This window comes from Leucopleurus acutus (genome assembly GCF_964270905.1).
Source record: "Leucopleurus acutus genome assembly, chromosome: 13".
Taxonomy (NCBI): Eukaryota; Metazoa; Chordata; class Mammalia; order Artiodactyla; family Delphinidae; genus Leucopleurus; species Leucopleurus acutus.
The window spans coordinates 19912868-19936659 of record NC_139155.1 but is presented as its reverse complement, the minus strand read 5'-3'; the positions used below and the strand labels follow the sequence as shown (position 1 = coordinate 19936659).

At 38.2% G+C, this 23792-nt stretch overlaps 1 protein-coding gene across 8 annotated transcripts in view; it reads right to left on the bottom strand.

Moving 5' to 3' along the window:
* Positions 1-23483, bottom strand: part of CCDC68 (coiled-coil domain containing 68) — a 51254-nt gene extending 27771 nt beyond the window's left edge. For 2 of the 8 annotated variants that reach the window (XM_082853151.1, XM_082853157.1), the window contains exons 1-7: positions 17668-19592; positions 14128-14207; positions 7202-7410; positions 5983-6069; positions 4322-4462; positions 3200-3325; positions 1515-1643 (exon numbers count right to left, since the gene is read on the bottom strand). In XM_082853151.1, coding sequence (XP_082709277.1) covers positions 1515-1643; positions 3200-3325; positions 4322-4462; positions 5983-6069; positions 7202-7318 — 600 coding nt within the window. In that variant the 5' untranslated portion in view covers positions 7319-7410; positions 14128-14207; positions 17668-19592. Of the gene's footprint in view, positions 1-1514; positions 1644-3199; positions 3326-4321; positions 4463-5982; positions 6070-7201; positions 8537-13384; positions 13420-14127; positions 14208-17667; positions 19593-23441 lie in introns of those variants that run through there. The other 6 variants (XM_082853152.1, XM_082853153.1, XM_082853158.1 and 3 more) reach the window with 6 other exon arrangements.
* Between the last annotated feature and the right edge of the window lie 309 nt (positions 23484-23792).

Below are 23792 nucleotides of genomic sequence, written 5' to 3'. Positions count from 1 at the left end.
GGGGTTTCTAGAAGATAGAAATTACATTACACTATTTTTTTTTGTTAACTTTCAGGGACTGACAGCTGACCAGTAAACATGACCCAGTGTTACTGGGTTTGAGGTGATCGCAAATCTACATTTAAATGTCAAGCTGGTTAATCAAGTAGTTTGATTAAACAACCCTATTTGCATTCCAGAATTGTCTTCCTTTCCGAAATGCAAACGTTCCTTGTGCTGTCTTAGTTTGCTAAACTATTTATTACAGGACAAATATTCTAACATTGTAAAGTATTCATCCAAATGTTACAGTTTGTCCAAAACATCGTAATTATAAACTGTTACACGAGGGCAAACCAGCTACTTGAGGACATTCTAGCCCTGTGATTTTGGCTAAAGTAAAACACTCAGCATCACCCACCGTACAACACAGATGTAGCTGTATATTATTATTATTAGATTCCGTTAAGGTTGGGCTTATTTAATTTTCATGATTTCTTCATAGGACCTTCATTAAGATCACCAATTCAGTCAAACTCACAGTGTTATAAATTAAATTCTTGGGAAATGTGTAAAAAATTACTCAAGGTTTCTCAGGCAAATATCCTGAATGTTGAAATGTGATGCTTTTGAAGTGATGTTTCTGAAATAGCCTCCATTCAAGGAGACTCATAAAAAAAAGTAAGACTGAGCAGAGTGGAGGAAAATCGGGGAATTCATGTAATAAATATAAAAATGTGCTGGGCAATATTTACTAGAAGTTAAAGTCTGTATTCTTATCTACTCCAACTCAGTTTCAAAGATGCCAGTTTTCTATTGGTTTGTTTTACTATTAAAAAATATTGCTTGGTTTATCTAAATTCTAAGGCATGCAAAACGAAATTTATGTGCGAACCTTTTGTGTGCATTTGGAGGGGCAGCTACTTAAAGGAACACTGCATGAAACTTTTAATAACTTTTGTTCTATTATTACTCTTCCCTAAATTTGGCCAAGCCGTGCGCCGTGCCCGCTGCACTGGGAACGGGGGGTCTTAACCACTGGACTGCCGGGGAAGTCCCAAGAATGTCTTTTCTTAATTGTGCACTCTACCTGTCCTAGGGCAGTCATAGGTTTTTATACACCTAAAGGGGACTTGGGTGGCCAAAGATAAACACTTCACTGACTCCAATACATAGAAATGCTGTAATTACAGGGATTCGCTATATTATTACTAGCAGTAGGTAGACTTTGTGATTTTTTCCATTATTTCGCTTCATAGCCTCACATGTTTCCCCTTTCTAAGCCATACATTTATGAGAAAAAAAAGTGACAGAAAATGATTCGAGTGCAGTATTTGTAAAGAGGTAAATCAGTAACTATAATACACATCATATTAAATGTGTAAGGGAAGAAATGAACATTATTGAGTACATCCTAAGATCTTAGGCGTTGCAAAGAACACTTTCACTTAATGTTATTTATTTTCATATTATCTTCTTTAATTCTCACCCTAACCCTGTCAGGAAGAAATCCCTTTAATTCTCCAGAGGCCTACCTGTTCCATTCTCTGTACAAGGTTCTCCAGTTCTGTGATTTGATTATGTCTTTCTTCAAGCTTTTCAGCAATTTGATTCAGATTTTCAACATGTTGCTTCAATTTCTGTTCTTTTTCAAGTGTGTTAACCTTTTGTCAGAAAAACAGTTATCAGACTATCGTTTTCATTAAACCTATACAGCTATTATCTCCCTCTAAAATTTTCTGAGTCGCCAAAAAAATTTAATAATTCACACTTGTTTAGAATTACTTCCTTGAATTCAGTCTTTCTTCAAAATAAACCTGATGGACTACAGCAACACTAAATCAATGGAGAATTAATAACATATAAATATTATTTCTAGAATGTTGACATTTGCTACCATAAAGCATACTCTGTGAACTGGTATAAGAAAGAGAGACAAAAACTTAAGAAAAGCAAAACTTTTGACTTTTTCTCAACAAAACTTATCTAGAACAAAAATAAAATCTTATACGTTCAAGTAAAAAGTGTTTTCTTTTTAACCAGAAAGTGTCATAAAAGCAGAATAATTATCCCCGCTGTGTCAGGGGGTTATCTCCTAGGCGTATAGCAGGAGTTATACTAAAAGACATAGGAGAGAAGTCTTCAGCGGGCAGCCCATAGGTCACACTTGGGAGTGTTTCAACTGACTTGTAACTGACATGCGCACCCACATCTGCTTGTGTGTTTAATAGAACTCAAGATTTTACGGTTAGAAAAAAAAAGTGTCTGACTTCCCTTGAATATACCAGGTGGGCATTCCTGCCCAGACACTCCCTTTGCTGGGACATGGGCACTCCCGTCCACACACACCTGCTCACTCTTTCACGTAGGTACTTTACCTGCACCCTGCGTGCCTAGGCATTTGTGACCATCATCACCCCAACCTGAAGCTTGAGGGCGTGTCGCCTATGCAGTGGATTCCTACTGTGCTTCCCTGGGGACCCTCCTAGGGTCTGAGCTGGCAGAGACCCAGGAGCCCTACCCGTGCCTGAACGAGCTTCCCTGTTTTGAGTTTTGGCAAACACACACATACACACGTTTCCCTCTTCCAGTCCTAGAATACATTCTCCAGATAAAGTTTTACTGGCCCTAGGACACATATTTCAGATTCAAAAACAAACAAAGTGTAGGTGTGTGTCTATGATATAGAGACACCCATATACACACACATATATATTTGTATGATTTTATATTTTAATTTATATATTAAATATAAAATATATAATTTTATATGATATATATATATATATATATGTACATACACATACATGTTTTTGTTCGTTTACTCTGAAGAATGTATTCCAGGACCAAAAAAATTTTGAAACCATTTATGTAGCCCAACTTTTTCATTTTAGAGTCAAGTCAGAGAGACAGAGTGATTCAAACTGGGTCACCTAGTTAGTCAAAGGTAGAACCAGAAGAGAAGCCACTGGCCAGTGTCATGAGGCCAGCCCTGATTTCTAGGCTGGGTGGCAGGGCTCTGGGCAAGGGAGGCATAATATCCGGGTACCAGGCTAAACAGGGGTGGGGGGAGATCAGGGCAGAAGACGGGCAGCCTGCCCTTCCAAGGTCTTGCCAAGTCACGTGGCCATTGCTTGTTTCACATCTAACTCCTCCCCAGAAGAGAGACTTGAACAGCTTGGAGCTTAGTCCACCAGTATGCAAGCTGCTAGCTCGGTACCTGGAGTAAGTGTCTACTGTCCTCATGCTTCTTTCTAACTTCTTTAGACTGTGTTTGATAGTTTTCAAATAATCTCTGGGCCACATTTCTCAGAGCCACTGCTCCTGCTTCTCTGGAGGCTTCGAGCTAGAAACAAAAGGTCACTGTGCATGTTTTGACTTTTCCAATAAAAAGGGTTAAAGACAGAACTGTTTGATGGGCAACCAGAAACACAGAGGCTGTAACCGTACCATTTGCACCTTCATAGACAATGGGTAAGAGGAAAGATGCTGTTATCTGGTAAGAAGAAAACATAAAATGAGGACCCCCTATTTATTGGGGCTGTCATGCAGGTGATTTGCACTGGCCAGGCCAAAGCGAGCTCTATGAACATCAGTGCCCTGCATATATAGACCACACCCCTGCAAAGTGTTCCCCAGTGCCGCATCATTATACACGTATTTGCAAGCGTTTTCGTATCACTGGCCACAACAGTACTAAAAGACATATTTCCTGAAATAGAAGGAGGACAAGATTGAAGTATTAGGGGCAATATCGACAACGTGTCACGAATCTTTCAAAGATTTAACCTAAAGAAATAATCAAGGATGGCTGCAAAGATCTACCTACTAAATCACTGTAGGACTGTATATAAAATAAGCCAAAAAAGGAAAATATAAGGCACCCAACAATAGATTAGCTAAATAAAACAATGAGACATTTGACTGAGTGCTCTAATTAATACGCAATTTTTAATACCTAATTATTACATATATAAAGACTTTTAAATTTTACTGTAGTAAAAACACTTAACATGAGACCTGCCCCATTAACAGATTTTTAAGTGTACAGTACAGTATTAAATATAGGCACAATACTGTACAGTGAATCTCTAGAACTTATTCATCTTGTACAACTGAAACTATGCCCATTGAACTTTTGTAAAATTATTTTAATAATAAAAATCGCCTTCAAAATAAAACAGTGAGATTTAATTGATCAACTGTAAAAGTGCTTCTCTAAGTATGTGAGCACATGTGTGGATTTATGGATGTGTGTGGATGTCTATCTAATTTCACAGATCCACAAATCTATCCTACTGGCACAAAGTACAAAATCAGAAATTTCTCCTACTGCTCATACCTTGATTTTCAACACTTCATTCTCTTTGTTCATTTCTAAGAGCTGTAGGTCTTTTCCTTTTATCCTTTCCATGAGCAGATCCAAACTGCAACAAGAGGGGTCCATTTCAGAGTCAAAGCCATTTTGAACGTGTCGACAGTGCTGAAAAGAACAAACAAGAAAATCATTCACCTGACTTTTCCTTTTCTCTACTAACTTTGATAACAATAATTATCACTCAGTATTACATATTTCAAGGAAGATTCAGATCAACACAAATAAATCTTTTGAATCTCAAATATCAATGGGAAGTTCCAGATGAAACGCAGCTGGCCTCTATATTTGCTCAAATTTGAATAGATTCTTATATTAAAAGAAAGGTAGAAGTACGTCTTTCATGCCTTTTATATTCCCTACAGTTTAAAATATACTATTAAGACCTTTTAAGGAGATAAATGATATCCACAAAGCCAGTTGTTTGTTTTTTTTAATCTAACTTGTCTGCTGACCTTCTGTGGCTTGAGATGGCCGAGGCAGACATACTGGCAACACAATTCATTTGCATTCCCAGGAAGCTATTCCTATTAAGGTGTCCAACAACCTCCCCATTTTTATAGCCAACGGTCAATAACTAGCCCTCAATTTACTTAACCCACGGACGCCATTTGACACAGCGGTCCCTCTTCACTTTCTAAAACCCATTGTTTTCCTTGTCTTCAGTAGCTCCATTCTCTCCTGTTTATCCCCCTAATTCACTAGCCTCACTTCTCAGCCTCCTGTGATGGATTCTTCTTCTTCCCAACATCTAAATATCATAAATTCAGGACTAGATGCTTAGCTTTTCTCTCCTTTCTATCCACACTGATATGTTCGGTGATCTCCTCCAGTTTCAGAACTTTAAATACCATCCTTACTCCCAAAATCTCCATAGCCTGGACCTTCTATACCAGACTTCTACCCTCAACTCTAGAATCAGATATCCAACTTCCATCAGAAACCTCCACTCTGATAGGCAACTCAACATAGTCAGAACTGAATGTTTGATCTTTCCTATCATTCACAAACTTTAATCTTTTTTTCAGTTTCAGAGCACTTAAGAAAATAATTGGAGTGAGTTGTGTCAGTTTAGGAGCTGAGGATGATAAAGAAGACTCTGTTTATACATCTTACGCTATGTTCTAGTGTTCTCCTGCAGAGTGGATAACACTGACATTGATGAGGTGCATGTGGCTCAGGTGAGATCTAAGCTGGCAGAATCCAGACAAGGCTAAGTGCACATCATTTGACCTTAAGAATAAAAGGCTGGTCACAGGGGAGGGGGTGCATTTAAGCTTATTGACTGATCACGCAGCGTAATGGCTTCAACTGGGTGTCCATTGGTGTGGCCCAGGTGAACCTGTATGTATCCCGGCTGAGCCAATATCTTCCCATACAATTTAGATAAGTAAGCCAAGTTTAAAATATTCAAGTAAGACCTGGACATTCCAATCTGATCCTACTAATGACATCTGTAGTTAAATATACATATGCCCATTAACATCTTTAGATACCAACAAAATACTTAATACTCATCATTCAAAGAATAATTTAATAATATCAGAAAGTTATTTAAAGGAAGTCTATATGGCTTTACGTTCATTTACTGAAGGAATAAAAGTGCTACATTTTGATGAATTCATTACCCTTGCATCTTGTTTGTGATTTGTATTATTATGTCTTACTTCATCTTTAAATATTTGATTTCGGATCTTTTCCAGAGTAGTTCGAATCTAAAAGAAAAGAAAAATATTTTTTTCAAAGGCATTTAACACCAAATACTTTTTTTTTTCTATACCAGTTACAGGGTACCAAATTTATCTAGGAAGTATTACATCTGTGTCAATCTCAGATTTAAATGACTGCCATTGACCTAACTTGCATTTAGGCTAATATTGTTTAGATTGCAGAAAATGATCATTTGGTCTTTACAACTGTTTCTTTGGCAAACCTAAAATATAACGCAAATGAATATTATACCACAAAATAATTACAATTTAGTAATTAGTATTTAATACTAGTTAGTTCTGTTTTTTTCTATATAGTAATTTAGTACTAATTTGCTATTTGGTAATTACTATAAAACAATTACTATTTGGTAATCACTATAAAATAATTACTATCCAATAATTACTGCAAAATAATTACTCTCTAGTAATTACTAGAGAATAACTACTATTTAATAATTACTAGAGAATAATTACTCAGAGGAGATCATACAAATTTATGCATGAAATACAAGCCCCGTGTCTTGGTGACCTATGGAATTGCAAGACACTCAAAGATAAATTAATCGCTCTAAGTCACAAACTAGCTATGTCCAAATTTTTCCATCTGTTCTAAAAAGTAGTTCATGAGAATATATACCTTTGTCAGACATTATCATCGGATTCTCATAAGATTTCACATTTTTAATGAAGTAACATGCCAACATGTACAAGTCATTGGCGATAGTGGCTCTGAACTGCTTGAGAAGGAACAAGGTAAGGAGAGACAGAAACTCAGCAGGCATCATAAATATCTACTTGGCAACAAAGTATCAATACTTATGAAAGAACTGAGAAATGATGTAAAACAGTAGGACGCAGTGGTGAATAGTGTGGGACAAATTAAGTGCTGATAGGTGTTCTGAACCCTCCTGGCCCTTTATTCAGTTTTAGTCCAAGTGTAGGAACAGAGGTTCATACCCTCAAGAGAAATGACAACGCATGTGTTTAAATTTCAGCTATCAAGGTTGTCCTTTGCCAAGCTAGGTTTGTTCTTCCTCACATGTTCTAGAGAGGGAGAAACAAAGCCCACTAATTCATATCAGACTTTATTGTAAAAAATCATACCATGGTAACATGATTTCCAGTGCCCACATACCTTTTTCACATATTCGGTTTCTTCAATAATGTGAGCTGATGTGGACTCATACGAGGCAGAATTATCTTCTATCTTCCCCTTCAGGGGAACTGTCGTGGTCACTGTTACTGCTGTCATTGTGAAGCCCAGCCCAAATCAGTTGGACAAAACTAACCTCCTTGATGTTATAATTATGTGGTTTGTAAACTGAAAGGAGTTCTGTATTAGCACTGTAATCAAATATAGTAAAAAATATTATAAATTATGGAAATCTGTATATATCCAAAATTCAGGAATTAATTTAATATTAAAACGACACCAGTTGAAACAGTCATTGATTAGAAACTTAAAAATTAAACTGAGAATGAAAAATGGGAAAATTTTCTTTTCATTCAGTATCCATTAGACTATAAAACCTCAAGAGTAGAGACTATGCCTTATTCATATTCATAAGTGCTTAATAAATGTCTGTGGGGTTAATAATATAACAAAATCATATATATATATAAAATTTATATACATGTATGTATATCACTTTATACTTTACAGAGACCTCTAATGTACTGCATTTTATTTAACTCTCAGTAACCTGTAAAGGCCATTTACTCAAGAACTATTTGTAATAGTAAAAGATTTGGAAAAGCCCAAATGCCCACAAAAAGAGGACTGACTGAATGAACTACCTACTTCTATAGAGTTTTCTCTAGGATATATTTATTCAGTGAAAAAGCATGGTGCAGAAAAGGATACATATAATTTCTCTAAGAAGAGAGAGTAGGATAGAAGGGGAAAATCTGTAATTTACAGTTTTGACACTGAAAAATGTAATTATTTTACCTAATTATAAAATAAAACTAAGTTAAAAAGAAAAAATAAAACCCTCAAAAATAAAAAACTAATAAAACAAATGAATATATCTGCATACAAACTTGGTGGCATATCCTCATGAATTACTTGAAGTGACTTTAAAACATGCACCAGGGACTATTTTTCCCAGATGTGATATGTCCTAAGAACAAAAAGAATTCCCAAACAATCTTAAACCGTATTCACTAATAATATTTTTGGTGGAAATATTGGTATTGCTATTTTGAAACTATTATATGTGTGTGCACACATTCACATGACTCACTCACATAAATGCATGATGTAGAATAAAGTCAAGAAGTCATTGTCTTAATGTCTTAAGAACCAAGATTTTTAGCATAAGAGAAGAAGAAATCCAAATCAGAACCAAAAATGTTACGTAAAAACCTTACAATCCAAACTGGAACCATGAGTAGAAAATAATGATTTATTTTCCTTTAAAAATGTATATTCCAAGTCTATCCACTGAAAATTTAGAAACAGAAGCAATTAACACTCCCAGTGCCCAGACTATGGTCTCAGTACACTAGTTTCTACTAAAATGCAACCAGGGCTTCTTGAGTGATTTAGATCTGGAGCAAGAAGTATATAACGTGAGTCTGAGATATCTTGTCATACCAGAAAGCAAAACAGTAACCAAATACTACTTGAATAAGACACAAAAACCAACCTGAAGAGGAATGACTGTGATGGATTAAAACATATCAAAACTTTTTTAATTCCTGAAATTATGTTGACAAGAGAAAAACCACCACCAACAACAACAATCCTCAAACTCAATGGAGACGGGCCACGATTATACTAAAAGTTAGCCCAGAAAAAGGGGTGAGGGGACACCAACAAGCATTGGTCTTGCCTTTATGATATGAATTTACCGTGTATTTCTTGGTAACCAAACAGTTGATTAGGAAAATTTTGCTACAGAATTTCTGCTAATAACCCAAAAGGACTGATAGAATTAGAAAACCTACATTTTGCAACCCCTTGTGAAGTAATGGATCTAAGCCACAGTCATCAACCAGCTCTAAAAACATTAGGTGAGAGCTTGATGAAGAATGCATCAACTCGAGGGACCCCACTAATCAACCTTAACAGAAAACTAAAAGAGAGACAACCAGACGCTATGCTCTCTAGATGTGGTACAAGCACAAGTAGAAAGCATCACTTATGAAGTATGCAGCCCCTCTATCTACTGACGGTAAACATCTGAGAAAGAGGAAACTGTTCAATGACTCTACAAAGGTGAAGGTTGCAAACAGCCAAATCCAGATTATGTAAAATTTTACAGGGCAAATAATTATTCTTTCCACAAATTAATTATAGGAAGAAAGATGGGAAGAAGAGAAGAGAAGTTGCCAGAAATTATGAGACTTAAGAAACATACGACCAAATGCAATATATGAATTTTCTTTGGCACCTGATTCAAATAAACCAGCTATATAAAGACATTTTTGAAACAAGTAGGGGAATTTTACCACTGACTGGATAATGGATGATGTTAAAGAATTATTGCAATTTTGCAAAGCATTACTTGTAATTATTGTAATTTTAGGTGTGATAATGGAATTGATATTCCTTAGAAAGATCTTCTCTGTTAGTTATATATACTGAAATATTTGCAGGTGAGATAATATTACATTTGAAATGTTAAAGAGAGTATTTTACTCTAGTATTTAAAGAGAGGAAAAAAATGGGGTGAGGTAAAAATGAAAGAAGTTTGATAAAATGCACAGAATTGTAGAAGCTGGGTGAGGGCACATGGGATCCCTACAGTGCTCTACTATTTTGTTTCTCTTTGAAATTTTCATAATAAATAGTAAAGGACTAAAAAAATAAGATAAAATAAAAGTCCTGTAAGGTAGGATTATTAATCTCATTTTACTGATAAGGAAGCCAAGAATCTAGTAGGTGCTATTAATTTACCCAAGATCACAGTAAAACTAACAGAGCTGAAACTCAAACCTTTGTCTTTTGGACACCAAGATCAAAAGTGTTTCTATCACATTAAGGTCAGATTCCCTAGTGGGAAAAAAATTAAAATTTAGCAATGACCTATGCTGTTAAAACACACAAAGAATTTTCATATTTGCTAGCATCACTTTGAAACTAAATAGCTTCTGGGGATGACTCAAAGTCCTGCATTTATCCTTTAATCTTCAATGAAATTGACAGAGTATGCCAAGAATTTTCCATTTTATGTTAAATCCTCTTAGACAGCCACTGTGGCTTCTATTTGTTTCAGGGGAACTTGATTTGGCCGTAGCAGCTCTGCATGTCTGTTTTTTGCAGGATGTGAGCGGAACTACTTCCGTTACTTGGTCCTCTGAAGTCTCTTCCGGGATTAAGTTCTTAGTCCAAAACAACATTTAAATGCTGGAAGTAAAAGAAATGCCCACAGAGACAAGAAATGATGTGTTTGGAAATGAGAGAGGGGTGGTCAGGCTGGAGTGGTGGTCATCAAACCACGGCGGGGAGCCCAGTCTGGCTTCCAGCCTGTTAGGACAGCTTATGAATGGTTCTTACATCTTTTAATGGTTCAAAAAAAAAAATCAAAAGAAGAATAACATTTCGGGACACATGAAAATTATATGAAGTTCAAATTTAGTTCAATAACCTATATCTTGCAAGGAACTACACTCAATATCTTGCAATAACCTTTTCTTTTCAGAAAAGAATCTGAAAAAGAATATCTATATCTATATGTATAACTGAATCACTTTTCTGTACACTTGAAACTAACACAACATTGTAAATTAACTATACTTCAATTAAAAAAAAATTCTGCTCCTTAACCAATGATATTTCTCAAAACATCCCCCCTCCTCCCCTCACTGGTTGGGCCAACTTAAACAAGTTACATAAAACCTGAGCCCTGACTTACATATCTGTAAAATAGGGGTGATAACACCTAGAGTTGTAAAAAATGAAGAGTTTTTTAAATCCCTGGTTGCAGAAGGCACTCAATGGACAGTAACTCTTAAAATTCTTGCTCCGATTATTTTATATTATGAATAACCACAGAAAATAAGCAGTGCGTAACAGAGAGGGTAGATCATGCCTATCTGGTTGCAAAGTTTATATGCAACTCTATTTATAGGAAATCAAATCCCATTTCTCTTTTGGTTCAGGAAACTTTCACGATCACAGTCCTTCATTTGTATAAAGAAACCAAAGGGGAACTTAAGCCAGGAAAGTCCAAATTGCCATATGGCGTTACCGTCCGAGGGAAAATCTATCTTAACATTTATTTCTGCCAGAAGTAGTTTAAGCAGATAAAATTTTCAAAATAAAACACAATCAGTTAATTAAAGTGAGAAAAGAATTTTATTTGTTTTATGCTAGAGTGGATTGAAGACAGCTTACAAGTGGCATCAAGCCAAGAGGTATTATTTCCGAGATCAGGCCTTTTCAAACAGGGCTCCCCAGGGACGGGGAGGCACTGCCCAGACAGGGCTTTGCCGTCTGGACTTGAACCAAAGCAGCTCTGCTTTGTTCTGTCACACACTGAATTTTTCCATGAGACTTTCTGTGAACAAAGAATGTTCTACAGCTAAAAGGTTTGGAGGCAGACTGCCTAGTTTCATGGCCTGACTCTGCCACTCAGTAGCTGTGTGACCTTAAGCAATTCCTTAACTTCTCTGTGCCTCAGTTTCTTTATCGGTAAAATTCAGATAATATTATTATTAATAATAATAATATAAATAATAAACGTGGTTGTGAGTTAACATTTGTCAAGCACTTATAATAGTGCTTAGCACATAATAAATGATTAGTACATGTTTGTCAAATAAGTAAATAAAACATAAAGCCATTATCCACAATTACTGCTGACAAGCAGTCTGACTGGTAGAAAAAAGTCTGGTAATACTTTAAACAGTCTGCAGATCGAGCTGGGCTGTAAAGGAAAATCCATTTGGGGGTATTTTAAGACTAGCAAATCCATAGTATTGATTTTTTCTTGATAATGCGTCAATAATTTGTCAACATCCCCAGCTGATTATACTAACATCCAATGAATAGTTTACCATTTACAAAGCAATTCATACACATTATTGTGAATTATTATCCATGTGGTAAACCAGCACAGCACTGGGCACCCAGGATTATGTAACCAAACCTGCTTTTCTGATTAATGACCTAAGCATGGCTCAACCATTATACAATAAACACAAAGAAGGTGCCTGTTGTGGGTTGAATTTTTTCCCCCCTTCCATTCACATGTTGAAGCCCTAACCCACAGTACCTCAGAATGTGACCTTATATAGAAACAGGGTTGTTGCAGACGTAATTAGTTAAGATGAGGTTACACTGGAGTATGGGGGACCCTAATCCAATATGACTGATGTCTGTGTAAATAGGGAAAATTTGCACACAAGGAAAACTCCATGTAAAGTTGAAGGCAGAGATCAAGGTGATGATTCTACACACCAAGGAATACCAGAAATTTCCAGGAAACCACCAGAAGGTGAAGGAGAGCCTGGAACAAATTCTTCCTTATAGTTTTCAGAAGGAACCAACCCTGCCGACACCTTGATCTTGAACTTTCAGCCTCCTGAACTGTGAGACAAGAAAGTACTACATTTAAGCCATTCAGTTTGTGGTACTTATAGTCTAGAGATTTTAACAAAGGAGTTCCCTTCCTTTATTTAACCCTTGATTCATTCATTCATGTATTAAACATTTATTGAATACAGCTGTGTTAGGAGCTGTGGCTACAGAAATGAGTCAGAGACCCCGCTTTCAGTACAGGACTTTCAGTACAGGGGGGAAACAGACATGAAACAAAACAATAAATATATAGGGAACATAATCAGAGGTGGTGTCATGAAGAAAAGCGGAGGCAGGGTAACAGAATAAAAAGCGGCGCTGTTTTGGATGGGTGCTGAGAGAAGGCCGATCTGAAGAGGTGGCATTTAAGCAAAAGACGTGAATGAAGGAGGTGAAGCCGTGTGGTCATCTGGGAGAAGAGGATTCCAGGCAAAGGGCAGAGCAAGAGCTGAGGCTGGAACTTGCTTGAAGTCATGTTCTAAGAACAAGGTATGCAGTGTGGCCTACCTTTTTTTTTTTTTCCTTTAATGGGCAGGAATTTTTCTTTTAATAGACCGAACTTGTTAAGACTTTCAATTTACCTAAGGAGTTTTCTCCTTGGCCACTTAAAACAGGTCTAGCCCTGGCTGGTAAGGCTCCCTCAGGGTTGAAGGAAAGACAGGGACAGCAAAGTCTGGGATGCTGTCAGGTGCCACAGGGCACATGCAACTGAGTCCAGGTCCATGGAAGGAGTAGCGAAGGGCAGCTGACCACAGGGCAGCTGACCACACGGCAGCATTCTCAACTCACTTCTGTGGGTACTGATTGAAAAGCACCGTGGTGGACGCCTGGCTTGAATCTCCCTCCCAGGTATGTAGGGTCACCATCTGCAGGAGTCTTTTCAGGAAAGATCCCTTACTTCTCCTTCACTCCCTGGGGCTGGAGCACAGGAACAACTCCTAGACTCAGCCAATTGAGCGCTCCCTCCTGGAAGGCCAGCAAAGGATTGTCCCTCGGGCTTGATAAGCTGGAGGCAGTGAAAATCCCGTCATTATTCTGGGCAGGAAGGAGTCTGGCACAGAGAGTGCGTTGCGTCCAGCAGCAGGGACACCAGCGTGGTATCTAGTGACCAGTGGCAATGCCAGAAGAAGTCTATCCCCCTCTTGTTACAGGCTGATCTTTGCTGAGGTACCGGGACTGGATTCTCCCATTTCCATACCTAGTTTTCCCATCGATTCTGGAAGATGAATTTACTTCCAGTAAATTCCTTTCCTACTTAGGTTAGCCAGAGTCAGTGACTCTGCTTAGTGACCGAGAGCCCTGTTTTCCCACAGTTTCTGAGTTTTCACCTCCTCAGTTCTGAGCTAACAATATTGACAATTGTCTCATCATTCTTGGTCACTATGATAGAGAGCTTTGATATTAGAAACTGAAAGAGTAATTTACAATAAAAGTGCTACAAGGGTAATTAGGTTATGTGATGGGGGAGAAAAGCTAATATATCTCCAGACACTTGAAGAGACTGGTCATGTACTGAATGCTGAATAGCACACCTGTTCTGCAGCGACATTACACGGCACAATGGTGACATCCAGTGTCAGCTGGCTAAATCTCAGGTGACTGTGCAGTTTACCTGAAAATGATGTACAGTATATCAAAAGACATGCATGTTAACACGGAGCCCAAGTAACTGTAATGCTGTTTGCAAGAAATAATCTAAGATTTTTAAAGTAGAATTAATTTTTATTCATTTCTAAATGCTACTCATTTGTATATACAAATATATTTATATCATAGCCAGTGCTATAGCCAGCTCTTAGATATGAAATGAAAGCTATTTAGTTTGGGGGGAAAAAAGGATTGAAATCCTAGTACAAACACAATGTAAAATATATACTATTGACAAAGCACTGTGCCATTTACCAAAAATTATTTTCCATATATTGTCAGAATTAATCATCCCAACACACTGTGCTATAATTATTACCTATATATCTATATCTGTCTATATGTAGGTATGAGGCAACCAAGTCACAGAAAAGTGACATGTTTTTCAAGATCATAAGTTAATCTTATCACCTGAACCCAGATAGACTGACCCCCCAAATCCAAGTGTCTTTGTAATGAGAAAATCTATCTTCATAGTTCACTGGTATAATTTGAAACTTTGAAAAACAGCTGAAGGTTTCGCCCAATGACCAGTATAGCAGCTCAACTGCAGAGTGGTGCAAGTCACATGAATCCCTTCCCATTTGGGGAAGAGTGAGGGGACCGGGATCTGATGACAGCCCACCACATGCAGGCTGGGGTATGCTGCCTTTAATAATCCTCATGAACACCTGAGGCAGTTAAGTGTTATTGTCCCCATTTTACAGATGAGAGAATGAGCTCCCCAAGGTCAAGCAAAGACAGCTTGTTAATGATGGTCATGAACCCCAACCCACAGGGCTTGGGCTGTTTCCAAATTTCCACTTTGTCTCCTGCTGCATTCTGAATGGACTTCCAAGCCTAGTTTCTTGGGTCCAAGCTCATTTAGTAACAGGGGTTTTCCAAAGTAAGTGACTAAGTAACAGTCAAGTGACTCCTGCCATGAGCCCCCAGGTGCGTCCTTCAGGAGCCTAAGCAGATGTTGTCACAATAGATTTATTCCACCAACAGAGGCAGTGTGACTCCATGGCTTAAAGATGAGGGCTTCGGACTCGGTACTGCCCACAAGACTATTTTACTTCCCCACTAGCTGAGCAGCCTTGGAAAAGTTTTTTTTTTTCAATTCCTTTATCACCATTTATTGAAATTATTAATTTTTACATATTGAATTAAATTTTATCTTTATCAAAATCAACTGTTCTTTTTGGGTAAATTTCTGGATTTTCTTCTAATCTATTTCGGTATATGTCTGTTCTTTTTTTTTCATCTTTTTTTATATTTAATGTTTATTTTATATTGGAGTATAGTTGATTTCCAATGTTGTGTTAGTTTCAGATGTACAGCAAAGTGATTCCGTTATGCAAATAGATCTATCCTTTTTCAGATTCTTTTCCCATACAGGTTCTGACAGAGTATTGAGTAGCATTCCTTGTGCTGTACAGTAGATCCTTGTTGATTATCTATTTTACATATAGTAGTGTGTATCTGTTAATCCCAAACTCCTCCTTGGAAAAGTTTTTAAACTCCCTTAGGCTTTAGTTTCCTCAACTGAAAAATCCAGATGAAAATGTTAACTTCCTCATAGAGTTATATGACAACTAAATGGGATACAGCATCAAAAGTGCTTATGGCGTATCTGACCATAATACACATTCAGAGAATATTAAGTAATTATCTTTATGTTCACAGCTTATTGTAGACATTTACTTACAGGGCATCATTTGAAAGTGTCAACACCTAAGCCCAGTTGTCCCCCCTCTTCTCATCCCCCCACCCCCATCAGTCAATTACTCCTCTTGCTTTGACCTTCTCAGTTAACAATCAACTTAAAAGCCACTTATGACTCGTCAGTGAAAAAAACATGAGAAGCAGTTGTCACTGACATATATCTCAGTCATTTGTAACATTTATAAGGAAGGTGCCCTTTCGGAAAATTTTTGTGGCTTTATTAGATATTTTAAGAGCAAATGGCTCAGGCATTTACAAAATATCTGTAGCTTCCTAAGCTGGTCTTGGGATAGCTGGGCTTCAACATCATCTACTTCACTTTAAAAATTATCCAGCGAAGGAGGGAAAAACAGATGATACAACGTGTGGGTGAGGATGGAGAGTAGCCGAAACTCCTGTATGTTGCTGGTGGGAAAGCAAAATGTGCAGCCACGCAGGACGGCAGCACTTAAGCAGTTTCCTATAAAATTAAGCACAGACGGTACAACCCAGCGACCTCTCTCCTAGGGGATTTTTATGTTCCGTAAAACACAAATGTTTATAATTGCCAAACACTGGAAAAAATTCAAATATTCATCAACAGGTGAATCCTACTCATCAACACAAAAGAATGACCTACTTATACCCACAGCGATATAGATGAATCTCAAATGCCTTATGCTGACTGAAAACAGCCAAATCCAAAAGGATACATATTCCGTACTCCCATTTATATGACATTCTAGAAAATCTGAAACTATAGGGCCAGAAAACTGAACTGGGGATTAAGAGTGGGGGAGGGATTGACTACAAAGGAGACACTGGGGAATATTTTGGGGGGTTGGAGAGTGGTGATGGAACTGTTCTAAATCTTGATGGTGATGTAGGTTCCATGATTGTAACCATTCGTCAAAACTTACAGAACTCTACACTAAAAAAGATGGATTTATATGCTTTTATTTTTTAAACCGTAATTCAACAGTACCCTAGAAAATGCAAAGTGCAATGGAGGTTTCAAAATCCAAGGAACTTCACTGATTATATCAGAACTAACTGGAAGGCACAATTAGCTGAATTTGTTTTCCTTAATTCAAATTGTTAACCCCTCCAGAAGTGTAAATGACAAAAAAAAAAAAAAATAGTGACAGAATCGGAATTGTTAAAAAGCAAGTAATTGATTTGCTGACAGGTAGTTAGTGCCGTTGCCCCTAGAAGAATAGTCCATGAAGTATGACATTCAATATTGTGACAAAAACAAGGGAAATCTTAAACATCTTAAGAAAGTTAATCATGATTATTATTTACTAATGTGGAAAAGTAGGAGGAAATATATAAAAATATATAAGACGTATTCAAGGATATTTGCAACAAGAAGATTTAAATCTAATTCATGAACCTAGAACTCCTTATTTCATCTACCCATTCGTTTTCTGATCATCGTCTAGATGCATGTTTTCATTCTTCACAGTAGAGCATAAACACATAGATCATTGAGGCAGTGACTACAAAGTCTATTAAGGCTGACCACCCCCTGAAGCAGCCCGGACCCTGTGCTTCACTGCCCCCTCTGCCCATCCTCCTATATCAGGAAGAGGTTAGACTGATCCCAGTGCGGCATCCTACCGAAGTCCAGGGGCTAATAGAAAGATACAAGGCTGAGAAGCAGCTCCTGGCTCTGGGTGAAACCAAGTTCCTTATACCAGATCACGTGACCGTTAGTGATGCATGAGTGAACTCACCAAAATAACTAGAAGAAGTTTACAGCTCAATGCTTGAGTGAGCCTTCTTGCTGTTGGTGAACAGACACAACAGGGGGAGCGTGTCCACTCCAATTTCCAAAAGGTGAGAAGGATGAAGATGGACTCCTGTAATTGACATTTGACTCTCAAGAGACAATTGGAATGACATTGTCAGTGTAAGACTAGAAAAATACATTTGTTATAGAAATTTTTAAATTCTTACCAAGTTGAGAGAGAGAGAGAGAGAGAGACGTTGCCAACAGAGACTTAATTCATCTAACCACAGATCAGCAAAACATTAGTGTTATGAGCCACGAGTTCAGCAAGTTGTTTTGATATTACCAGCAGACAAACTGAGCTCCAAATGAGCACATCCAGCTTCAGAAAACTATACTATTTAACCTAGGCTACCTTATTTTCAAACTTTAGGAGCATAAAATTAAAATCCTTGCATTCCAAGTTGTCCATAAAAAAGACCTTCAAGTTATCTGAATGCTCTTTTTTTCCCCATAGGATCTTGCAATTCTAGCAGTAACTTACAGGCATTCAGAGACATAGTGTCTTCTCTTTAGTTTCACAGAATCTGCCAACATTTTACAGAAGTTTCCACTCAACTGGAGAAATCTATGTTAGAGCATAAGTTGTCAAACGTAACCCACTAAAAATGCATTTGTCTTAAGAGTTAGCACAAAGCAGGGTGAATGGGGCTAATTAAGAAAACAGCTCTGACTGAACTGCTGTTCAAGGTCCCGGCTTCCTAAGAGACGTATAACCAAAAGCCAATGTTTTTGTAGTGTTAGAGAGTTCTTATTTCATTTGTTCTGTAGACTACTCATAGAAGAAACACCACCACGTAATAGGAACCTGGAATAATTTATTACTTTGGTCTAGCTCCTCTAAAGGTCCTGGAGGAACAAGGAGTGGCATTTCTTCTGTTTTAGATTTTAAGAGCTCAAACTAGTGCCTGATTTGGTAAATCAACAAACAGCTGTATCAGGTTCATCCTTTAGCACAGTCATAGAAACTACAGAATAATAAAACAAAAAGCATGCAAATCCAGATGCACTCCCTTCTACTTTTTTGCTTAAGGCTCTAGATGACTCATGCTTTATGTTAAGTGTGCCACTAAAACATGTTATTAAGAAGTGCTCATATCTTTAAGAGTAGTTCAGTTATCACTGTTGGACCAAACACTCATCAAAATCCCCCAAATTTAAATGCATATCATTTGTGAAGAAAACGTAGCAAAGGAGACATAGGCTCTCTACGGAAGTTAACGTCAAGAGTTAAACGTCTTTCCATACAGATGGGCAAGAAACACATGAAAAGATGCTCAACGTCACTAATTATTAGAGAAATGCAAATCAAAACTACAATGAGGTATCACCTCACACCGGTCAGAGTGGCCATTATCAAAAAATCTACAAACAATAAATGCTGGAGAGAAAAGGGAACCCTCATGCATTGTTGGTGGGAACGTAAGTTGATACAGCCACTATGGAGAACAGTATGGAGATCCCTTAAAAAACTAAAAATAGAACCACCATATGACCCAGCAACCTCACTACTGGGCATATACCCAGAGAAAACCATAATTCAAAAAGAGTCATGTACCACAATGTTCATTGCAGCACTATTTACAATAGCCAGGACATGGAAGCAACCTAAATGTCCATCAACAGAGGAATGGATAAAGATGTGGTAGATATATACAATGGAATATTACTCAGCCATAGAAAGGAATGAAATTGGGTCATTTGTAGAGACATGGATGGACTTAGAGACTGTCATACAAAGTGAAGTAAGTCAGAAAGAGAAAAACAAAAATTGTATATTAACGCATAGATGTGGAATCTGAAAAAATTGGTATAGACGATCTCATTTACAAAGCAGAAATAGAGACACAGTATGGATACCAAGGGGAAGGGGGGTGGTGGGATGAACTGGGAGATTGGGATTGACATATATACACTATTGATACTATGTATAAAATAGGTAACTAATGAGAACCTACTGTATAGCACAGGGAACTCTACTCAATGCTCTGTGATGACCTAAATGAGAATGAAACCCAAAAAAGAAGGGATACATGTATATGTATAGCTGATTCACTTTGCTGTACAGTAGAAAGTAACACAATATTGTAAAGCAACTATACTCCAATAAAAAAAATTAAAAATTAAAAAAATAAAATAAAATTGAAGGCAGACCTCTCAAAGAAACAATGGAGGTCAGGAGATAGTGACATTACATGTGCTGAAGGGAAAAAAATGTCAACTAAGAATTTTATATCCAACAAAATTATCTATCAAAAATAAAGTCAAGGGCTTCCCTGGTGGCGCAGTGGTTGAAAGTCCGCCTGCCGATGCAGGGGACACGGGCTCGTGCCCCGGTCTGGGAAGATCCCACATGCCGCGGAGCGGCTGGGTCCGTGAGCCATGGCCGCTGAGCCTGTGCATCTGGAGCCTGTGCTCCACAATGGGAGAGGCCAGTGAAAGGCCCGCGTACTGCAAAAAAAATAAAAAATAAAAAAATAAAATAAAATAAAGGCAAAATAAATTCTCACATTTAAAAAAAAAAAAAGAGTTAAACGTCTTCTAAGTCCAACCTAGAATATGAAATGACCGATGCTTCCTGCCACTGGCACAGGATTTACGATTTACTACTTTCATGGAGTCTCACAGAAAGATCACAGTTATGACATTTGGTAAATATCAGCAATCCATATCAGGAATATATTTTTCATAAATATAAATACAAGTTTGGCTCCTATCAGTTATTTTCAAATTATGCTACCATGGAAGCTGGACCAAAATATCTGTCTTACCCCTTCAATGTGATTGCAGAAATGCCCATCACCTGGTAAGCAAAATGTGGCATAGCCATCCAATGGGATGAACATTAGTTAGCAATAAAAAGGAACCACTAGTGACACATGCCACAACCTGAATGCACCTTGGAAACATTATTCTAGGTGAAAGAAGTCAGATGTTAAACACTGTATATTATATGATCTCATTGTATGAAGTGTCCAGAAAAGTCAAATCTAAAGAAACAGAAAGTAGATGAGTGCTTGCCTGGGGCTGGGGGTGAGAATGGTGAGTGACTGAAAACAGGCCCTTGAGATTTGGGAAGGATGGGGATGATGAAAATATTCTAAAATTGGATTGTGATAATGGTTGTACAATTCCATAAATTTACTAAAAATCACTGAATTGGACCCCTGGATGTATTTTATGGTATGTAAATTATACCTCCAATAGAGCTGTTTTTAAAAATAGCAAAATAAAAAAAAAAAAAAGCAAGAATGCCTTACATAAAGTCACTCTTTTCCTCTGAGGTTAAAAATAATTATAGTCATGTTTTTCTAATTTACAGGAAAAAAATAAGTTGATGAATAGGATTCTCTCGATTTGAATTTTTCACCCCCTAAATGATTGCATCTGCTACTACAAGTTTAGTTTTCATTGAATTTGCATGAAATTGATATTTAGATATTTCAGGTTTAAGATCTCAATATTTCATAACATTAAACCCAGAACACAGGATCCCTAAATTCTTTCCCAACCTAAGCAGAAGAGAAAACTGACTTGAATAACATATAAGTTCCTTTACAATTTTTTAATCTATTTCAATCAGTGTAAAAGAGTCTGTGATTTGAAACTAATCTAGTTTCTAGTTTCGGTCACTGTCAAAAAGTGATGGATGGTGATTGCTGTGATTCCTAATCTATGGCCTCGGGGTGTCCCGGAGGAGTCCAAAGTTGTGTAAATTCCATGAGGACAGGAATGTGTCTTATTTACACAAAGCTGTATCCCCCTGGGTCTCCTAGAAAGAACATAGTGCCCTACACAATAAATATTCGTTCAGTGAATATATGACTAGGCCCGAAAATCCACAGGCGCACCAAATATTTTCTAAAACCGAGTGTACACACACACACACACACACACACACGCGCGCGCACGCGCACACACACACACACACACATACACATACGCGCGCGCACACACACACACACACACACACACACACACCGTGCTTTTGGTTTCCAAATTCAGTGGGTGGCTGTTTTCACACTTAGTGAAATGTAAATTTACTTAAACATGCTATTAAATTGATAACAACGTGTTGCCATTTTGAAATGCTTTTCTCTCGATAAATGGCCTTTTAATTTTGGTGTAAATGCCTCGCAGAGTCAAAGCCACTACTTTAAATGACATTCGCTTCAGAAACCTTCCGTTGTTCCCTTTTACAGCCATTATTCTAAACAAATAAATGTACACCTCACTTTTCAGTTTTGGCCAAATCTAGCTTAGATCTTCCGGCTTTGTCCAGATTTGGGGATTACAACTCAAGCCCACTGTCCAGCACATTATAAATCAATACGCTAACAAATAACATGCCTGTCATTAATTCTCAGAATCAGAAAGGTGAATAATACAACTGAAATAGTGTCTGTCTTTATTTCAAAAATCTCTTTTTAGTTAGTGCAGGTTTAGTTACTACATTTATTTAGCAAATCACAAAGGTAAAAACCTTGGGAAGTTTGCCTAGGTCACAGGAAGTGTAAGCCATTTTCATTCTTTCTGTAAGTGGTTGAGAAGCCTCTGCTTAGGTGCACATTCCTCTGTGTCAGGGCCCTTCACTCTCAAATTATCAGTGTAGGGCGAGAACGAGGGGGGGAGAGCCCAGCAGGAAGAAACAACAGCACCGATTGTGTGTGCTAGGGTACCTGAAACTCCAGCTCAGATCATATTTCTGAAAAGCCAGACTTCTGCAGAACTGAATATTTAATAGCATTAGGTTAAAAAGACATTATCTTTTCCCAATTGCAAATGAGAAGTAATTCCCTTTTGGACACTTCATCTAGTCTATATATACCAAGAAGTAAAAAAGGTTTTGATTCTTAAATCAAACAACTATAGTGAAAATGGTAAACAGACACAGCTTCAGCTACATTTGGAGCTAACGGCTTCTTCTGCTCATATATATATATATATATATATATATATATATATACACACACACACACACACACATATATATGTATATATATGTGTGTGTATATATATATGTATATATAAATTTATTTTCCCTTTCGAAGAAGGTTGAAAAGTTACAGCCATGTCATCATCCAGTTTTGCACTGTCCTGTACTGTTCTTTCCGTAAGATGACACTGCCCCTTTGCAAAATTGCCTGGGGCTGAGTAACTTTCAGCTCTAAAACCCCATGACAGTAGAAAACTGTCAGCCAATAGGCTGTTCTCTTTTCGCTACACCTACAGCTACAGAAGCCAGCACGAATGAATGAAGGGTAAGACAACCACCTTCACTCGTTCATTTGTTTATGCTCTTAAAAATTTCGGGCACAGTAAGCCGTCAAAGTTGCCACGCGGGGGTTCACAGGTGACAGCAAGTTTTCCAGAGGGTTTTCTCCACCGCCTGTGAATCGCGGGGACCCCTGACCAAGGGACTGCGTAACACCAATCTAAATAAATAATCAGGTGTGCACAGGGCTATGGAGGGGGTAAGCTTTCTCGGGGAAGGCAACTCTGTTCCTGGAGGAGCACAAACTTCTCGCCCAGGGAATCCGAGCCCAGAAAAGAGGTTTACAGGGAGAATATGCTCCTTACCAACGATCCGTTTTCAGGAAAATGCCCTTGGTACACTGGGCGGCGCTGGGGGGCGGGCAGCTCCAAGGGCACCTGGACACCCACTCACCTGGGGGGCGGGAGGGTTGACCTGCCCGCAGATCGCAGGGGCTCGCCTACCTTGGAGGGCGCTCAGCGAGCGCAGGGTCCAGGCGCTGCTCTTCCGCTCTGCTTGGACCTCGCGCCGGGTCGGCCAGGCCGGGCTTGGTGGCTCCGCCCCGCTGGGCGCGCCCAGGGCAGAGTCCGGCGCCCCAGCGGCTCCGGGGAGGAGCCTGGGCCCCCGCGGCGCCCGGACGCGCACGCCCGGCCCCGGGCTGCCTTCTCTGCATCCCAACACCCGAGTTCCCAGCACTGCACACCCCTCAGTAACTGAGTTATGTAAAGGGGAATAGTTGCTGCTGCTTTTTCAAAAAGGTTCTGTTTGCACTCCAGGTTCATAAATGTTTGCTTTTGTTGTTGATAATAAGCCTT